General features: G+C 33.1%; 1 protein-coding gene across 2 annotated transcripts in view; it reads left to right on the forward strand.

Annotated features, from left to right (window-relative positions):
- Positions 1-20,847, forward strand: part of EYS (eyes shut homolog) — a 1,666,475-nt gene that overhangs the window by 596,380 nt on the left and 1,049,248 nt on the right. For both annotated transcript variants that reach the window (XM_067702876.1, XM_067702877.1), the window contains exons 18-20: positions 1,139-1,310; positions 2,262-2,340; positions 14,946-15,136. In XM_067702876.1, the coding sequence (XP_067558977.1) occupies positions 1,139-1,310; positions 2,262-2,340; positions 14,946-15,136 (442 nt within the window). The remainder of the gene's footprint in view (positions 1-1,138; positions 1,311-2,261; positions 2,341-14,945; positions 15,137-20,847) is intronic.

Raw genomic sequence — 20,847 nt, forward strand, 5'->3', positions numbered from 1 at the left:
GATGCGCCATTAACCTGGGTCCCAGTGTGAAGATAATATAAACTGGATCTGTAGCTCACCTTTGCCATGGAATACTAGTGAGAAGTAAGCCTGTGACATGGGCCACTGAGACATAGAGAAGTAGGTTCCTTTTTATTATTATTACTGCAACCTAATATAGTCTGTTATGTCTGTTTATTCCACACCCTGAACCTAAATCTTGATGGTCTTTTTAAATATGGATGCAGATTTGACTAATTCACATATATTAATTTTATGGTATCATTAATATCCAAAGTTCTATATAGGTAGTGACAGTTACAGTAAAAAAAAATAAGATGTAACCATTAAAAATAGAATTTTGACTTGAAAACTGATTATCTCTAAAGAGAATTTCCAAAAATATTTTTTTTGCATTGGAAGTTTCTTTTGCGATAAATCACAGACTCTCCTGGTGTGACCACTCTAAATAGCAGTCACTTAAATAGAAGTTCTGATATGGTATATAAATAAATAAAGTTATGATGCCACCTTGTGAAACGGTTGCATATCTGCCAATCGCTCTGTCCCCAGACTTTTACCTGATAGCCAAACAAATACTGAGATAGTCTTTCAAACTATTTATTTGAAACTATTTATTTGAAACTTTATTTTTTTTTTGGTCTTCAAAAACACTAGGTATTTAGCCAAAGTTAGATTACATTTAGAAATCTTAGTTCATTATTGACTTATTTCATTATTCATCATTGACCCACTAAGACCAAATATAGAAATTTCAAACTTTTAACACCTGTAGATAATAAATGTTTGACTATCAAGGATCATTACCAAAAAAAGTATAAATTAGTATTCACAGTGACAACTTGATGAAATTCATTACTTCACCTATATTTTTTAATAAACAACTCCTCACTCTAAAAACAAATCTTTTAAGTAGATTAAGCTTATGCTTTGTTTTCCTCATTCACTTTAAGTTAGTCTGAGAGTTCAGAGACCTAAACATGTTTAACCTTGAAAAAATGTTCTCTTTCACTATAAGATGTCAAATTATCTTTAATGGAGGGAGTCCTGATTTCTTGGTGACATTTTCTATAATGAACAAACTTTTGAGTTTTGCATTTAAATAGCCTGTTTATTTGTCTTGTCTCTTCTAATGTAGGCATCGATTGTGAAGTAAATATAGACGAATGTCTATCAAAGCCCTGTCTCCGTGACGGAACTTGTATTGATGGCATAAATCATTACACCTGTGACTGCAAGAGTGGGTTTTTCGGAGCACACTGTGAAGCAAAGGCAAATGACTGCCTCTCACATCCTCCTCTACATGGCAGGTAGCTATTTTTATTCTTCTATTATTAAATCTAAGAAGGCAAATTTAACTCACGATATTTAAAACTGAATCTCAAGGAAAAGTTGATAAAGGTAATTTTAATTATGCTTTTTCATAAAACAAGAGCTAAGTACAGTTAAGATGACAGAGGCTGCCCGTTTAACTTAATGAAATGCACTGATACATTATCTCTGCCCTTCTTTTATTTCTGCTCATTAGCATAAAGTAATTTTCAATAAATGTGAATTAATTGGACTTTAATAATCTTAAAAGTAATGCTCACAGTAATAGTAGTAACAGGTAGGATGATGAGAGATTCTATTATTTGTTCTGTAGAGGGATAATACCACAAACTTAGTATTTAAAATGTTCCTAAATAGACCAGTTCTTTCATCCCTATTTGCAGATAAGACATTTTGTGAATCTCTTTATAGAGTTGTATAATAACTATTCTGCTCATGGATAGAATATTAGTTTATGCAAATCTAGAGTGGGGATATTTCTAGAAGATGCAGGTGGCAAGGAGGGATGACTCGAAGAGGCACACAGCTGCCTTCCTCAGCACCATTTTTCTTTCCTAGTCTTGCCACAGACTTTGTAAGCCAGAGAGAGAGGATGAAGATGGATAGTTCACTACAGTGCCGTTTGGCGTCAGCTGATTTCAGTTTCCTACATAAGCCCTAGACATACTTTTTTATCTTTTCAAGCTGTTTTTTTTTTTCTTCCTTTCCATTGCCATGGGGAAGATGGCAAAAATGAGAATTGATTTGTTCTTTCAGTCCAGTCACCTTGAAGGATAAGAAAGTAGAAATAGACTCTGCCTTCTATTGCTCATGGGAATGTGGTTTTTTTTCCTGACCTGGAAAAGAAAAAAAAAACATTAAACAGTGAACTCTCTTGAAATTATCCTTTCATTGCCTTACTTATTTAAAAACATAATTCTGTGTTTCAGATGCATAGATTTCATTGATAAGTATCAATGTTCATGCAGTGCAGAATGGACTAGCTCAAGATGTAAGATCAAGATTAATGTAAGTTTTATAATTTTTACTAAATTTAAAGTAATTTAAAAGAAATACAAAACAGTTAGCAGATATGTGGTCCTATCAAAAAATCCATAAGACATTTGGTCCACACCAAAAGTTCCTTGATATTTGGTCCTGTCCAAAACGTTGTGAAATGGGCCAAATATGCTCTTGGACGTATCCTGTGGGAAACAAGTTATTTGCTGTAGGTCTCAGAATCATTATTTCAGCACTTACTGATTATTAAAGTGCCTCTCACCTTTCCTTTGGAATTTCTTTTTTGGAATCTTTGCTGGCTCCAAACAAAACTAAAAATCATAGCTCTTTCACCTCCCCCTGCCCCGTCTATTGGTATTGTAAACTTCTGCAATATGGAGTCCTCAATCAACTAAATCCTGGAAGTGACCATTGTCCAAAGAGCTCAGAGGGCTTATGATTTGCCATCTGCCTCCCCCTCTCCGATCTTAGGACACACAGGTGTCTGTGGATGTGTAAGGATGAGGAGATTAAATGGATCCATACACAGCAAGGAGAAAAATAAGTACTGGATGGATGTACCAAGAGATGGGTACATGTAGAGAACCTTGACACCAGCAATGCTCTCAGAATCTGTCTTCTGATCTTCAGGCATAAGACATGATGTGATTGACACATGCTATTTTATGTGGAATGTGTCACCTGCAGAGAAGTTTTGGTTACCTGAAGTTTAAGACCATTCATAGTGGATGAGAATCTCATGTGCCTTCCTGGATAATGGGAAGTTCTTCCAGGTCCTTCCTGGTTGACAATGACATGGTAAAGGAAGAAAGCACAGGCATGAAAGACAGCCTTTGGCATTGTGAGACTATAGATATTTTATTTAAATCCTTCATGTCTCTTTCCTTTATCAGTAAAATACAGTTCTTATACTGCAGGATCATTGTGTGATGATACACATTAAATGTGGTTGATACTCAGTAAATGATGTTTTTGGAGGGAGAAACAGAATTGAACTGCAATTTTCGTAGTTACCTTCTGTGTGCTCTAGGACAAATTACTTGCAATCTGAAATCATGTTTTATCTATTCAATGAGGGAAATCATAGGAAATACCTCTTATGTTGTTGTGAGAATTAAATTATATAATGAAGGTAAATCAACTAGCACATATTTTGACACATTTTTGAAAGCCTAATAGTTTATTGACATTTTGTGGATTTGATTCTAGATAGTGAAAGCCACACTTGATGTGGAGAAGGAGATGTTGTAATTAATAAATTCCCTGGTAGAAGATGTAGGAGGCATGTATCTTGTCTGCACTGTTGCATGTGTTGCCTGTGATAACCTCCAAAACCCTGTCTCTTGGTAGTGCAAATGTGGTATTTGTCTTCTGAATTAAATATATAAATAAAGAAATATTTTCTTTCTTATATGAATTTGTATATATTCATACCCACACACCCAGTATTATGAGAACAATTGTTTAATGCTACCTATATGCTTCTAGATGGTTTTTCATAATATTTTTATTTTAACATAAAGTTGAACTCATCATACTCCTTATTCAGTGACTTTTGGTTTCACCTAGTGTATCTTAGGGACCATTTCATTATAATACATGGAGTCATGACTCAAACTTTTCAGTAGCTACGAAGTGTTCCAAATAAGTGTTGAGGAACCACACTTATTTAATGAGAGCATGAGCATGCCAGCTTCCCTAGATCCTATCAAATGAAATCATTTTTTAAAAGTGTTGACTAATTTGATGAGGAAAAAGTAGCATGTCATTATTTTGATTTATATTTCACTGGCTTATTATGAAGATTGAACACATTTCCATATGATTATTCACCACCTGTATTTCTTTGTGTGAGCCTTGTTTACTCACAGCCTTTGACTAATGGTATTTTTCTTTTGACTTGCCTGCCTTTTTTGGTTTTTATATACTATTTAAAATTATGGATAAAATCCACTAGATTCTGCAAAATTACAAATCTTGTCTAGAGTGTGACCCCTCTTTCTTTACAAAACTTGTAAAGTTATGAGATTTTTGTATTTTTCTTTACCTTTTTCTTTATGATACTATGCTTTGCCTCTCTCCTTAGAAGGTCCTTTTATACAGCAATATTTAAATTATTTTCTTATATTCTCATTTATTACAATTTTATGATTAACAACACTTTTAGTCCTTTAATCCATTGTGAATATTTTGTTATAATTGATAAAAAGAAATATAATATTTTTTCAAAAATATAATCAATTTTCCAAGAACTTTTACCAAAGTATCTATTATTTCTGGATTGTTTTGGTATGCCTCATTTTTTTATGCACTAATACCTATATATGGGTCAATTTTAGGACTATTTATTCTGTTTTTCTTCTTTTTTTAAATCTTATCCTGTCATCTATATTAATTATTATAGTTCAATAAATTTTTTTAACTGTCGTTTTACTAACACTGTAAGTACATTCCAAATGTACTTTTGGTCATTCGTTCTGTAAATATTAAAAATGTATTATTTATGAAAAGCCAAAATACAGTAATTATCAGATATACCTCCTGCCTCACGAGCTCCATCTGGAGATATGGATAAGGGGTATAGATATGTATCTTACTTAGCTCACCTGTTTTGTAACTTTCTCTATGTTGCAATGCCTAGATTACAGCTTCTTTTTTGTTGTTTTTTTTCTTTTAATTTCTAAATTAACTTTATTGTGGTATAATTTAAATACAACAAAATTCAACCATTTGGAATGTACAGATCAAAGAATTTTGACACATGTATACACTCATGTACAAACTACCACAATCAAGATATATAACATTCTATTATCCTAAAAGACTCTTGTGCCCCTTCCCAGTCAATTTCCAGCCTGCCCTGATCCTAGACAATTCCTGAACTGCTTTCTATCACTATAGACTAGATTTACTTTTTCTAGAATTTCATATAAATGAAATAATAAATTATGCATACTTTCATGCCTAGCTTCATCTAAGAGATTCTTCCATGTCATTGAGAATAGCAATAATTAATTCCTTTTAATTGTTGAGAAGGACTATATTGTATAATACATGATCTTGTTTATCCATTCATCAATTGATGCACATTTGCATTGCTTCCAATATGGAACTATTGTGAATAGTTGCTATGAACACTTGTGAACACATTTTTTTGAACATATGTATTCATTTATTTTATACCTAACAAATGAAGAGGAAATAGGCAGTCTACCTGAAAAAGAATTCATAATAATGATAGTAAAGATGATCCAAAATCTTGGAAATAGAATAGACAAAATGCAAGAAACATTTAATAAGGACCTAGAAGAATTAAAGTTGAAACAAACAACAATGAACAACACAATAAATGAAATTAAAAATACTCTAGATGGGATCAATAGCAGAATAACTGAGATAGAAGAACAGATAAGTGACCTGGAAGATAAAATAGTGGAAATAACTACTGCAGAGAAGAATAAAGAAGAAATAATGAAAAGAAGTGAGGACTGTCTCAGAGACCTCTGGGACAACATTAAATGCACCAACAGTCGAATTATAGGGGTTCCAGAAGAAGAAGAGAAAAAGAAAGGGACTGAGAAAATATTTGAAGAGATTATAGTTGAAAACTTCCCTAATATGGGAAAGGCAATAGTTAATCAAGTCCAGGAAGCACAGAGAGTCCCATAAAGGATAAATCCAAGGAGAAACACGCCAAGACACATATTAATCAAACTGTCAGAAATTAAATACAAAGAAAACCTATTAAAAGCAGCAAGGGAAAAACAACAAATAACACACAAGGGAATCCCCATAAGGTTAACAGCTGATCTTTCAGCAGAAACTCTGCAAGCCAGAAGGGTCTGGCAGGACATATTTAAAGTGATGAAGGAGAAAAACCTGCAACCATGATTACTCTACCCAGCAAGGATCTCATTCCGATTTGATGGAGAAATTAAAAACTTTACAGACAAACAAAAGCTGAGAGAGTTCAGCACCACCAAACCAGCTTTACAACAACTGCTAAAGGAACTTCTCTAGGCAAGAAACACAAGAGAAGGAAAAGACCTACAATAACAAACCCAAAACAATTAAGAAAATGGGAATAGGAACATATATATCGATAATTACCTTCAATGTAAATGGACTAAATGCTCCCACCAAAAGACACAGATTGGCTGAATGGATACAAAAACAAGACCCATATATTTACTTTCTACCAGAGACCCACTTCAGACCTAGAGACACATACAGACTGAAAGTAAGGGCATGGAAAAAGATATTTCATGCAAATGGAAAACAGATAACAGCTTCTGAAGGGCATTCATGGATTGATGTTTGAGTCTGTATTTCTAGTCCAAAGAGACAAGAGCAGTGGTGAAACACAGGCAGTACTGATTGAAAAGAACTCTCACATCAATATGTATCTGAAGCTCCTGGGAAAGCGTAAAAACAAAGTTTATGTTAGAGTTTCAGAGGGTAAAACACAAGCAAAAGTTTTTGTTGTCAACCTGATAATTTGAAGCAGGCTTAAAAATGTTAGAATTAATGCTAGAGAAAAGCAAATGCAATATTGGGTATGGAATGGATGCCATGGTTAGTGAAACATGTAGTTCAACTCTGAGTACACAGAAAAGAGAATAGAGTAATATGGAAATCAGGTATTTTCTTTTCTACTTTGTTGGGACTGAGAAGGATAAATACTCTAAGGGAGAAGTGTTTTGTTTTGAATATAAAATTATGTGTGTTAAGTACTAAAATGTTAAAAAAAAGATTCTAGAATAAAAAGAGTAATACATTCTCAGATGAAGAAAAACTAATCATGTGTAGAAGGATTAAAGGAAGTTTTCTAAACAAAAAGGAAATGAACAAAGAAAAGAACTGAATGTGTGTGTGTATCTGTATTTCCTCAAGTGTAAGCTGAAATTTATATGGGGCTTTTTATATAGTAAGAATTTTACCTTTTGTCTATCATATACATTATGTACATTTTCTCATTTTTTTGTTAATATTTAATTACTATATAGTGGATTTTTTTTTTTTTTTTTTTTTGCGATAAGCGGGCCTCTCACTGTTGTGGCCTCTCCTGTTGTGGAGCACAGGCTCTGGATGCGCAGGCTCAGCGGCCAGGGCTCACGGGCCCAGCCGCTCCGTGGCATGTGGGATCTTCCCAGACCAGGGCATGAACCCGTGTCCCCTGCATGGACAGGCAGACTCTCAACCACTGTACTACCAGGAAAGCCCTATATAGTGGATCTTGACATTCAAAGGCTTTCTTTTTGTGTATCCAAGTGTACTGATATTTTTTCCAAAGGTTGTATGATTTGTGGCACGTTTAATAGGGACTTACTTGAGTTCTTCTAGTATTTGTCTCATCTTTTAATTCGCAATTAAGAGATTGGTCCATCAGTATGATTTTCAGCATAAGATTTGAGTTGGGATCTCCCACCAAATGCTCATCTATTTCCGAAATGTCATTGTAGGGAATATTTATCTCCTTTGATTGAAAACGCATGTTTAAAATAAGGGACATATCATAAATGGTAATATTTGTCACACACAGTTTCACTTTATCATTGCAGATTATTCTATATATATAGTTCTATATAATATATAGATATATCTATCTATATAGTATATATATATAGATTATTATATATATATAGTTATACAGAATGATATAATGATATCATTGCAGATTATTATATATATATAGTTCTACTTTATTCTTATTAATATTCCATTGTCTGGAGGTTTCATATTTATTTAACCAGTACCCTCTTGATGAAGATTTTAGATATCTTAAGGTTATTGCCCTTAAAAATTATGTGTTTTAGATGTAGAATTTTGAGTTTTTTTCATACTTTATTTCATGGTAGGAAATAATCATTTGTCCTTTGAAAATTCTCTTCATGCTAATTTGTATTTTTGTGGGTATATTTCCTTTTGGCTTCACACCCTATTTCTTTCCCACAATATTTGTGTGTTTATTAGGAATCTCCTACATATTTTTCCTACGTATTTTCTCTATCTATTCCATTATTTGTCATGGGCCATAAACCTTGAATCGCCAGTATAAGGACAGACTTCTATCACTACTCACGCAAGAGTGAGCCTTTCTGAATCAGAAGAGCAAAACAGGTTGGGAAGGGGGCTGCCCTTCCTTTCCCAGCCCCTCTTGCCCACCAACACCAAACCCACATCCTATGCAGTGTTACAGAGTCCTTAGCAATGTTGAATCACAGAACTCTCAGTCTTTTGGACATGTTCATGCTTGACCCCTCATTTTGCCAAGTTAGAGTACAATATACTACCATGATTATTAATATACACTTTAGATTTCTTTTGCAGCATTCTTTTCTTTACCTTAGGAAATAGGAGTGGTATTAAGTGTTAGCTTTTTTAATGGATTTGGAACTTTGCATTACCTTTAAGAAATCTTCACTTGTTTCATGAATTTGGCATCATATCTAGTTTTAGCCCTGATGTACTTTTCTTTCCTATATTGATTCATTTGTGCCTTTTCAGGAAGTTTCTAAGACAATGGTTTTGTTTTCCTGTATTTCAGTGGTCCTATTTCCTGGAAGTACTGCCAGACACATTTTCAATGAAGAAATAAAAATTAATATTTACTGAAACAATCCCAATTTTTATATTTCATAATCTTGTTTGATTTGTTGAAATAACAGTTAAAGAGTGTATTTTCTTTACAACAAAACATTCTATGTCTGATTAAATTGGGAATCAAACAAAATCTTCTCTCTATTAACTACTGTAGACCCATATTCAATCATGTAGGTTTTGAGAAAGAAAACAGTAAACAAAAATTATATTGGAAGTAAACATTAGGGATATTAAGTCTTTATCATATGCATTATTATATGTACACTTCCACAGCCAAGGAATCCCTTTGAGAGAAAAATCAAAGACTTGGTGGTACAATGAGCCTTAAGTTGGAATTCAGGGCAGTTAGTGTCTATGTGATTTTATTCTGTTGTCCTCTTGCTATAAGACCTTGGTGAAGTCACTCTAACACCCTTTGGCTTGTCCTCATCCTTGTGAGTAAATTAAAATTGTTGGACTAGATTCTTGTTACCAATGTTTGGTTCATGAACTAGCAGCATCAGGATCACCTGGGTATTTGTTAGAAATGGAGAAACACAGGCCCCATCCCAAAGAGTTTGAATCTAAAATTTAACAAGCTATCCAGAGTATTCACATGCAATTTAAGTTTTAGAAAGAGTACACTATATTGGTAAGTTTTATTCAGAGCTAGACAAAGTTCAAGAAATTCTATGAAATTTAATAGGTCTTTGCAGTGGATAAGGTAAGGCTCTAACGGGAACCATGTCCTGTTTCCACTCTTCAAATGGACAGATCCATGTTTACTTGTTTAACATGTTTCATTTCTCTAAGATCTTACTTTAAGAAAGTATTAAAACAGCAGTTAAAAAGAAAACATATGATTCGATGAGACAAATGCTATGATAAAAATGATCTCAGATAGTAACTTTCTATACTTCAGGGAAGTTCAGAGATCTCAGGACAAAGTCTTGGATCTAAACTGTAAATATATATATATATATATATATATATATATATATATATATATATATATATATATATATATATACACACCTCAGGATACAACACAACTGTCAGAGAGCTAACTTGCACATTTATTAGTCTAAACAGTCCACAGTGAATACATCATTGATCTGTTATTCTTACAGTCTTGTACATTTCCTGACTTGGTGTTTTGAATACAAGTTGAGTGAATGTTGGGGTCTAGCTCAATTGTCTAGATTGCCCTGGTCTGCAACATTACTCCCAGCTTCCTCCTCTTTCTCTAAACATACCAGCCTTTTCTTTCTGTCATTTTCTGAATTAAATTTTAGTGAATTCTTCTTGGGAAGCACTTTATTATATTAAATAGAGTATAGCAAAGTAATATAAATAATGATGAACAAAGGGAAAGGCATCTTCCTTAATTTTTGAAAGAGGAAATATCAAGAACTTTAAATGATAATTTGATTTTTCTAAAAAGAAATTGCTTTTGTATTTCCCATTAAGCCTTCTAATTAATTTAGTAAAAGATTCTTGTAAACCCTAGACACAGAACTTTTGGCAGTCTAAAAACTATCTCTTTCTTCCCATTGGAAATATAATTCAATTAGTTTATGTAATGCTTTCTAATAAATCATTCTAAATATACCTCACCTTAGGGTTAAGAGGGAAACAGGTTTCCACACCATTCCCTGTGGAATCCTACATCCTTAAAAATAACTGCAGTACCTGCCCCAAGTCTAAGTGCCTTTGGTTGTCCTTAAGGAGTTCACATTTTCAGCAAAAGTAGAACAAATACCAGAATGGTATTCATTTATAAAAAAACATACATTTAACTCTATCACTTAGGCGAATGTAAAAGATCACCATCTGGGTTGCAAGCATAACTTGAGTTTTATACTCAAGTGCACAGCCAATTTCTTATTGAAAATGACACTAATTAAACTCTCTGGTGATTTTGACAAACCTTTAATTTTCCATTTGATGCATGATATGAATGCAAGGGCTCCCACATTAGCCTTGTCAGTTTGAGCTTTTATTGTTATGTTAACACTTCTTAAAAGTCACTAAATGTTTAGAAGCATTAGTGTCAACTAATGATAGTTCTAGAAAATATTACTTTTCAGGGTAAAATGTTAAAAAAACTATCTCATGTTTGTATAGGTAATTACCTTTGAAGATGTACTAACTTGAGAACCCACAGTGCAAATGAATCATATTTGTATATATTCATTAACAAATTCTGTGTGGACAACATATTCAGAATACATTTTTAAAGTTTTACTAATGATGTCATAAAGTTCTATAAAGTATTTCTCAGAATTATAGGTGCAAATCTTTTCAGTGTTATCATTACATTGTAAACAGTTGTCATAGCATGTTCAAGGCAACATGTTCTGTGCTTTCCAGAACACCAGCAAGTATATAATATCTAAAATATGAACTTAAGAAGTATATAGTATGATTTAGTAGACATTAACTATACTGAAAAACTCATTTTCTATCCTAAGCAAGTTCCAAATGACTGAAATAGAGGTTGACAAGGCCTTTGACCTTCAGAGTGTAAAGGAAAGAACATACTATTTACTGAACAGTTATTATGTCCTAGGAACAGGGCTAATTGCTTTATAGTCATTATTTTATTTAATTATCATAGGAATTTTTATGAGGTAGGTGAGATTATTGCCATTTCATGCATAAACGAAGCTACAATAAATTGAATACCTTTGTTGATTGAGTAAAAGTAGGAGAAGTGTACAAATATGCCAAAGATTGAAAAGGAAGAGACAGATATCATCCAGGTTCCTCTGACTCCATGACATCTCTCTGCTTCTGGGATGATAGGCATCAGAAATACTGGACATAAATTTGGATACATGCATAGGAATACTGGATAATTAAAAGAGTATGATTTCATGCACATTAAGACTTCTGGATCAAGATGGCAATATATGAGGCTCTGCATTTTGCTCCTGCCACAGATGCACAGCTATGCACAGAACAATTCTTCCTCAGAGAAATCCAGAAACTAGCTGGATAACTACTACACATCGGTAACTGAGAGAATATACACGTTAAAATGGATAGAAAAGGCTGAGACACACCCTCACCATAAACCCCAGACCCGGCATAACAACATACAAAACGAGGGGACCCCTAACTCCCAGCTTCTCCCTGAGGAATGATTGGTTTGGACACCACAATTAGTATTCCAAATTTTTTTTTTTTTTTTTGCGGTACGTGGGCCTCTCACTGTTGTGGCCTCTCCCGCTGCAGAGCACAGGCTCAGGACGTGCAGGCTCAGCGGCCATGGCTCACGGGCCCAGCCACTCCGCGGCATGTGGAATATTCCTGGACCGGGGCATGAACCCATGTCCCCTGCATCAGCAGGCAGGCTCTCAACCACTGCGCCACCAGGGAAGCCCCAATATTCCAAAATTTTAAGTGTAAAAATATAGAACTTTTATATGCATTCAAAGTTAATTTGTTAGCATCTTAAAATAGACAAAGTATTTAAAAAGTGTGCTTCTATACACTAGCTACAAAGTATTAGAAGAGAAATTAAGAAAACAATCCCATTTACAATAGAATCAAAAAGAATAATATACTTAGGAATAAATTTAACCAAGTTGATGAAAGATCTGTACACTGAAAACTGTAAAATGCTGATGCAAGAAATTGAAGACATACAAAAAAAATGGAAAGATATTCCCTGTTTATGGATTGGAAGAATTGGTGTTGCTAAAATGTTCATATTACCCAAAGCAATCTACAGTTTATATGCAACACTTATCAAAATGCCCAAGGCATTTTTCAGAGAAATAGAACAAATAATCCTAATATCCATATGGAACCACAAAAGACCCCAAATAGCCAAAGCAATCTTGAGAAGAGAGAACAAAGCTGGAAGCATCACACTTCCTGATTTCAAACTATATTACAAAGGTATAGTAATCAAAACAGTATGGTATTGACATAAAAACTGGCACATAGACCAATAGAACAGAATAGAAAGCCAAGAAATAAATCCACACAAATATATTCAATTAATTTTTGGCAAAGAAGCCAAGAATATACAATGCAGAAAGGATAGTCTCTTCAATAAATGGGGTTGGAAAAAGTGGATAGCCATAGGCAAAATAATGATGCTGGACCCCTATTTTACACGATCACAACAATCAACTCAAAATGGATTAAAGATTTGAACATAAGACCTAAAACTGTAAAACTCCTGGAAGACATAATGGGTAAGCTCCTTGATGTTGGTCTTGACAATCATTTTTTTAAAATTTTTGACACAAAGGCAACAAAAGCAAAAATAAATAAATGGGATGACATCAAACTAAAATGCTTCTGCACAGCAAAGGAAACCATCAGCGAAATGAAAAGGCAACCTATAGAATGGGAGAATGTGTTTGTAAACCACATATTGGATAAAGGATTAATATCCAAAATATATAAGAAACTCATATAATGCAACAGCAAAGAAAAAGAAACCCAATAACTCAATTAAATATGGGCAAAAAATGTGTTAGGCATTTCTCCAAAGAAGCCGTACAAATGGCTAACAGGTATATTAAAATGTGCTCAACATCACTAATCATCACAGAAATGCAAGCCAAAACTACAATGAGCTATTGCCTCACACCTGTTAGTATGTCTATTATCAAAAAGAGAAGATAACAAATGCAGCAAGGATGTAGAGACAAGGGAACCCTTGTGCACTGTTGGTGGGAATGTAAACCAGTACAGCCACTTTGGAAAACAGTATGGAAGTTTTTCAAGAACTTCAAATAGAACTACCATATGATCCAGCAATCGAAATCTGGGTAAATATTCAAAGGAAATGAAACTGTTATTTGAAGAGATATCTGCACTCCCATGTTTGTTGCAGCATTAGGCACAATAGGCAAGGTATGAAAACAATGTTAAGTGTCCATGAATAGATGATTGGATAAAGAAAATATGGTGTCCATATATAGAGTGGAACAATATTCAGTCTTAAAAAGAGAAGGAAATCCTGTCATTTGTGACAACACTGATGAAACTGGAGGACATTTGGCTAAGTGAAATAAGTCAGACTGAAAGACAGATGTACATGATATCACTTATATGTGGATTCTAAAAAAATTTCAATTAAAAAGTTGAGCTCATAGAAACAGAGAGTAGAATGGTGGTTGCCAGAGCCCTGGAGGGTTAGGGTCTGGGGGGAGGGGAGTGGGAAAAATAGGGAGAGGCTGAAAAATGGTACAAACTTTCAGTTATAAGTTGAATAAGTTCTAGGAATCTAATATATAACATGGTGAATATAATTGATAATTCTGTACTGTATAATTAAAATTTGTAAAAGAAACACTTGTGTTTCACTAACTCCACCCCCAACAAAAAAGTTAATATGTAAGGTGATGGATATGTGAATTACTCCATAGTGTTAATAAACTCCATAACTTTGAATCTTTTCAAAATGCTTATGTATATCAAATCATCACACTGTACACTTTAAATATATTACAGAGTTTTTTGATCAATTATACCTCAATAAAGCTGAAAAAATATATACCTGTTAATACTGATGAAAAAAGATTGTAAATGGAATAAAAACTCAGATATTATAGATGCTTTTTTTCAGAGGGACATAAATCAATAGTGAATTGTCTGTTCTAATTATATAATCAAACCCAAGATTCCTTTGAAAGTTAATGAGACACTATTAATCATTACCCAAAGACAGCAGAGTTAAACTTGGGCTATGCCAGGCAAATGGGGTTGTATGTGGATACTAAGGGTCAGTGAAATCCTGGTATTATTCACATAACACATAATTTAATAAAGTCTAATAAAGTTTATTTTTTTCTGAAAAATCCACAATGAAACATTTGAAAAGTATTTCTGGTGATAAAAGTTAAACATCTATTACTAGAAATAAATATTTCTGTTTTTAGAGGAAGGGAATACCAGATAAGCTTGCATATCGGTTTCTTAAAAATATTTAAACAAAAATATAATTTTAATAAGATTTCTAGTCTTAACACTAATAATCAAATTTGATTCTCTATTTCATAATTTAGGCCTGCACATCCATCCCTTGTATGAATGAAGGCTTCTGTCGGAAGGCAGCCCATGGCTTTACTTGCATTTGCCCAAATGGTACATATTGTGAAGTAAATGTTAGCAGTTGTACTGAGCATGATCTGAATGTGGTCCTCTGCCTTAACGGAGGGATATGTGTTGATGGACCTGGACACACTTTTTATTGCAGGTCAGTATTTATTTATCCACAAACAACTACATATGTATTTATGAAAGCTTGTAAACATCCCTCTAATAATGCACTCTGAAATGCAGAAACGAAGTTTTAAGTAAGTTTTTGTCTTTAGAAATGTAATCCCAAATTTGAAATCAATTCTAAAAAAAACATTGCTTGTATATTCTACCAAATACCATGTATTCATATCAACCCCAAGTCAAACTCCCAAATTTAATCAACCCTTATTTTGTAACTTTCATATCTCCTTTCTTTCCCAGAATTGGGTTCTTATTCCCTTTCTTAAATATTACACCATATGAATGATTTACAAATAGTTCATATTTATAGCATGTTTCTTAACCAGAGATTCATTTACCTTCTAAGATCTTAACAATTATAATTTTTTTTATTTTAGATATATAAAAACAAATTAATCTGTCACTGTATTTTTAAACCAATTATTATTTAAGGTATCTTTTTAAAATTCCTAGGAGATGAATTTTCATTATCTTTGTCATTTATGATTATGTAATATATATAATTGGTTGGTCATTTGAGAATTTAGTCATTATCTTTTCAATTTGTAAAATATTAATTGAACCCAGGTATGTAAAATCACCCTCACTTTACCTCTTTTCTTCTGTCAGTCTGATTTGTGAGAAGTTGAGGTTAAGTTAAAAACTGTGAGCAACTGTGTCTCTGTCAAAATATCTTAAATTACTGAAAGGCTGACCATGTGTATTTTGCAACGTAATTATTCAATAGTAAAGTTTATTATTATTTCTATATTTTATCAGTTATTTCTCTTTAAATTATTAATATAATCTGCCTTATATTCAATACTGCCACTTCCATATTTTTTTGTTCAATATCTACGCTGTGTTCTTGGCCTTTTATTTATTTTAAACCCTGCTGTATCATTTTATTTGGGCTGTATTTCTAACAAGGCACACATAGATGTTAATTTCACATAAACCTAAGATTATTATCTTTCTTTTAGCATATGCACACAGTATTTATTACTATGACACAGGTTTTCTTTGTTACATATTGCCTGATGTGCCATTTTCATTACTAATGTGTGTGTGCATGTGTGTGTGTGCGTTACCTCGTATTTTGTATTTTTGAGCTTGGATTTTGCTTATTTTACTCTGGCGGTTTATAAAGTATAGAAAGTAAACATATTTCTAATATCAAGGCTAATTTAAAATAATGAAATTATACAAATGATCACGTTGTCACAGCAAGCTCCCTCCAGGTTATAACCTAATCAGCACCTGGATTAAGCCAGCAACAGTACATTGACCATTTATCCTCAGTAAATATAATGTTACAAATCGAGATTCCATTCATGGAAACCCATTATGGTAAATGGAAAAATTAGAAATAAGTGAACCTAAAGCTAAAAATGTATGTTTTTACAACATGAGTAGTATTTGTTAAATCAAGCTCTATAAAAGCTACTCTATCATTGTTCCTTTGGGGGGATATTATCCATGGCTAGTTAGGCTGACTTGCTTAAGGTGTGAAGCTGACAGAATTTGGAATGAAGACACTTGCCTCTTCTCCTGGGCATCTCCCAGGGGCAAGTGTCAGCATTCATTATTGCTACACTGTTATTCAAATACATTTAAAAGAGTCATCTGTTTTCAAAATTTTCACTGCTGATTCAAGCTGCGTGTAATCCCCTGAAAGTCTGTGAAAGGTAAGTGCCTGGGAGGTGCAGATTCTAGGGGACTTGCACAGTGACTGGGTGGAGCCATCAGAGGTGGTTTCAGGTTAGCACAGTCTTCAGACAGTCTCTTTACAAAAGAAAACTCATACACTATGGGAAGGAGAGTTTTGAATGTTAAGTCATCAGATTTGTATGTGGGTTAAGAATTAGCTTTTGATATAGTTATTTAAACCATAATAAAATAATGATTTTTTTTACTTTAATAATATATCAAATTTATTGTTTTTATCCCTATTTTGCATTCTTCAAGTTGAATTTAAAGAATCTTACTCTTAAAAATGTGATCAACTATATATTTTTTTTTGTCTTCTCTGTGCTCATTTTCCTTCAACGTTTATATAAATCAGAGTTAACGTCTTGGTTCTCACTGCTGGTTTATTTGTTAATCAGCTCACAAAATTTTGTTTGATTTTAATTGGGAAAATAGTTATCCAAACCTATAAATTTTCACTTTAAGAATATTTATCATGAAGTCTTTTTTGTTTTGTTTTGTTTTTGTTTTTGATTTTTTTTTTGTGGTACACGGGCCTCTCACTGCTGTGGCCTCTCCCGTTGCGGAGCACAGGTTCCGGATGCTCAGGCTCAGCGGCCATGGCTCACGGGCCCAGCCGCTCCATGGCATGTGGGATCTTCCCGGACTGGGGCACCAACCCGTGTCCCCTGCATCGGCAGGTGGACTCTCAACCACTGCGCCACCAGGGAAGCCCGTGAAGTCTTTTTTTGATGTAAAGTTCCTTATTAAAATATTTCAGCCCTCAATGATCTGTAGAATATTCTATACGATTGGTTCCCTAGTGATTTTAGGAGAACAAATTTTCTTCCAATTGAAATCCATGTTTGTAATTACATCTGAAAAAAAGAGTGTATTACCATTTCAAATTTCCTGGAAAATCTGAAAATGTCGACCTAAAATATCTTGTGATTTTGGCTTCACATATGAATTAGAACTTGGTGAAGTTCACACTTCTTAGAGCTTATGTTGACTGAGGATTATGCATTTGATGCTTTATTTTGCTTTCATCTCTATCACTGCAGAAAATACAGCAGAGAATGGCCTACTTTCAAGAATATTATGTTTTATGAATGTAATTGATTCATTTCCTTCTTGGAAACTGACATGGTTTTTAACTTCTTTAATTAAAAAAGATTTGTGAAATATTTATCCCAATGACTGGCAAGTTGAGAACTTACAATTTAATCCCTTTCCCTTTTATCTTTGATGTTTAAGCATTTAATTGGAATATGCCATGTCATATATTTTTCATTTATTCATGTCTGGAAAGTTTTCTTGTATTATTCCTCTATTATTCTTTTGTGCATTAATACTGGTTCACTAATTCTTCTTCAGGTACTAATATTGGTTACATATTGCAAATCACAAATTTAAAACTGGTTTTCGTGCATCTCACTCTTTTTTGTATCCTTTTTAAAAATTTCTGTTCAATTCTAATATTTACTTCTCAACCTCTTATCTGTCTTTCTGAATTTTTTTCTTATGAGAATATTATTTATTTTCTTCTACTTTTCAGTGCATGTGAACTCTTAAATAGGTATTTTATTTCATTGTAAATGTAATGCCCACTTAACAAACCATATTATTATTTTCTGTTTATAAAGTAATTTATTTCAAGTGTTCAATTTTTTAGTCATCATTACAGAATTTTTTAAGTTGATTCAGAGTCTCAGTTACTAACATTTATATGGCTACTTTATTGCTGTTATCTAAATGTCTTGTAAGACCACTTTCATATCCCAACTATAGTGTCCAGATTCTTCTTCCTTGAATCACTCCTGTGTCTACCAGACAGTTGTAAGTGAGAGGCCTGACCAGTTAAGGCCTGGAGAGGAAGCTCTGAGCAGAGGTGCACCTGAGGGAGCCTATTCCACTACATGTGCCATGGCTGCTTAGACCTAGGGTGAAATTGTTGAGCATGAAGTGTGCATTTAAACGTCTCCACGTTACTATTCTGATTTTAATTATTGGGCTTCTCCAGATCCAAGGTGTGTTAGATTTCTAGTGTGTTCATCACTGATTTTTCTCATGAAGACATTCGATTATTTTAGATTATTTTGTAATTGCAACAATGATGTATAAGGAGTAGCTAGTATTAATTCATCTTCCTGAAGTAGTATAGTAGTTAAATTCTGAAAGGCATAGACAGTCTTTCAATAGAAAATAAGAGAATGAAGAAAGAAAAAGGATTACTTAAACCTGAAGACAGTAAAATGAATAAGCCAGTGATATATAGTTAGTTTCCTCATTACTGTGAACAAATAATATAGGTGATAGTGCTTTGAATACTGACATAAGTAAGTTAACCATTTCAAGCAAAATAAGTTAACATTAGTTTTAGATAAACCATTACTGGGCTGTTACGTGCATAGTAATATTAAATGTTCAAGTAAATTCTATATCCATACTTCGGAGATCATTTCTGGAGAAATGAAAGGGCATTTCAAACATCAAAACTTATTTTTACTAATATACGTGTTAGGCAGTTCAGACTCTTCAGTGAGTAAATTTATATTGCCCAATGAAGAGATATCAAATTAACAACATGAATGTTTAAAATACAGAGAAAAACGTGATTGACAACTGATGACATTTTTAAAAATTTTTGCAATTCACACACTATATTTGTTATCTAAAATAAATGAAAATATATTTTTGTTCAGAAAATACAATATCTTAAGATTGCATTTCTAGTCTTAAATGCAAATGGATGTTTCTTATTTACTCATTGAATTTTAGGGCTGAAGAAGATTATAGAGATAGATGAAGACACAAAGGCCTGAGGTTTATATTCTGTCAACTGCCTACAGTCACGATTACTGGGAAAGTACATACTAGAATCCAATGCATTACTCTTTTATTTTTATTAAAGTACTTTTTAATTTAAAATAAAAAATATAAAAGATACAGTAAAAATATATGGTAAAAAAAAGAAGAAACATACATAGTCAGATATCATTACTATTCTCTAGATGCAGTTAGACATCTGTTTTGTACTTTACATCCTGGTGCAAAGTTTAAAGACATTAATGACTTTGTTCAGTTTAATAATAGCTACTTTCAGAAGTCCATAAGTATTATTAACCATGTGTAACAGTTTAATAGCATTTTAATGTGTTCAAGTTTTATTAAAACATAAAAACTATGTTGAAATTACACTAAAATACAGATTAGAATCACACAGCAGGGGACTATAGAAAGAAGTAAAGACAATATACATAACTTATTTCTCTGGCACCATGTATATTGTAAAGAATACAGCAAATAATTTATAGCAAAGCACTTAGATACAAAGGTACTTAGTTTTGTTTTTTAATATGTGAAATCCTATTGCAAGCATTTTTTCCCTTGGAGTTCTCTGCCTCTGGCATTGTAGAGCCCCCTCCATCCTACATGACTTCCCACCCTCTAGCTGCAAATGTCCCTTTACTCTGATGCTTTTTTCAAATCCAACTCTCCTTGGTCATAACCTCCTTATTCTTGAAGTACTTCACATTCTTTCCCTTCTCATTCACCTAAGCATCATTACACTTTCTTCCATGAAGTGAGCATAATTAATTCATATCAATACTGACTGTATTATGTTAAAAGGTTGGTAAACAATGTTTAATTCCTCACATTAGTATCTTTCCTTTTACAAAAAAATCAATAACATCAGTAAAAACTAGTGAATTATTAATTATAGGACCTCAGCAACCATAACGTACTGTTAAGTGAAACATCTGAGATAAGTAAGACTTCCTGAATCCACTTGTATTATCCTTGAGGAAGGATATTTGATACTTCTCTATATGCTTGGATAGAAAAAATCAGGGTTGAAAGCTCAGAGATGGTAGGTAACTTGCGAAGGTTACAGGGTAAGGGTATTTATGCAACAATAACCCTTTTTCAACAATCATCAATCACATTTGCTGCAAGTTAATTTGATTTATAACTTGGAATGAAATATCTGTATTTTAACAGCCACAGTTAGAT

This window comes from Pseudorca crassidens, chromosome 13, assembly GCF_039906515.1.
Source record: "Pseudorca crassidens isolate mPseCra1 chromosome 13, mPseCra1.hap1, whole genome shotgun sequence".
Lineage (NCBI taxonomy): Eukaryota > Metazoa > Chordata > Mammalia > Artiodactyla > Delphinidae > Pseudorca > Pseudorca crassidens.